The sequence below is a fragment of the Coturnix japonica genome, unplaced genomic scaffold, assembly GCF_001577835.2.
Source record: "Coturnix japonica isolate 7356 unplaced genomic scaffold, Coturnix japonica 2.1 chrUnrandom679, whole genome shotgun sequence".
NCBI classification, from domain to species: domain Eukaryota; kingdom Metazoa; phylum Chordata; class Aves; order Galliformes; family Phasianidae; genus Coturnix; species Coturnix japonica.
This window is the reverse complement of record NW_015440043.1, coordinates 2,999-3,924: the sequence shown is the minus strand read 5'-3', so window position 1 is coordinate 3,924 and position 926 is coordinate 2,999. Positions and strand designations below refer to the sequence as shown.

Sequence of the window (926 nt, the reverse complement as noted above, 5' to 3'; positions counted from 1 at the left end):
CCCACCACTTATGGGGCCACCCCCTTATGGGACCCCCCAACTTATGGGACCCCCAACTTATGGGTCCAACCTCCCCCTTTTAGGGTCACTCACCGTTGGACCCCATAAGAGCCCAACACCGCGTCCCCGGCGGCCTCTTATGGTCCCTATAGGGCAGACATAGGGGTCGCAGCTCCGGCCCTATAGGTAATGGGGTTTCCAGGCTCAATAGGGCCAGGTCCCGGCCCTGCCCCATAGATACGAAGGCTCCGTGTAGGGCCAGGCGGGCGCCGCGGCCCCGATGGCCATTTGGGGTCACGGCCAGCCACGATTCGGCCTCCTGGTGTCTGTGGGGAGATGTGGGGCTGGACTTATGGGGCAGGGGGGTGAGAGACCCCATAGGAACCCCAAAACCCCATAGGAGCCCCATAAACCCCATAGGAACCCCCAAAACCCCATAGGAACCCCATAAACCCCATAGGAACCCCAAAACCCCATAGGAACCCCCAAAACCCCATAGGAGCCCCAAAACCCCATAGGAACCCCAAAACCCCATAGGAACCCCCAAAACCCCATAGGAGACCCATAAACCCCATAGAAAACCCATAGGAACCCCCCCAAACCCCATAGGAACCCCAAAACCCCATAGGAGCCCCAAAACCCCATAGGAGCCCCATAAAACCCATAGGAACCCAAAAACCCCATAGGAACCCCATAAACCCCATAGGAACCCCAAAACCCCATAGGAGCACCCCAAACCCCATAGGAACCCCATAAACCCCATAGGAACCCCCCCAAACCCCATAGGAACACCCAAAAACCCCATAGGAACCCCCAAAACCCCATAGGAACCCCAAAACCCCATAGGAACCCCATAAACCCCATAGGAACCCCAAAACCCCATAGGAACCCCATAAACCCCATAGGAACCCCAAAACCCCATAGGA

The 926-nt window shown here is 57.5% G+C and overlaps 1 protein-coding gene across 1 annotated transcript in view; it reads right to left on the bottom strand.

The window, feature by feature from the left end:
- Positions 1-58: 58 nt before the first annotated feature.
- LOC107307568 (polyserase-2-like) overlaps positions 59-926 on the bottom strand; it is a gene marked incomplete at its 5' end in the record, with an annotated part of 3,616 nt that continues 2,748 nt past the window's right edge. Inside the window, one exon of the mRNA XM_015851080.2 lies at positions 59-326. Within this exon, the coding sequence (XP_015706566.2) occupies positions 86-326 (241 nt within the window). The remainder of the gene's footprint in view (positions 327-926) is intronic.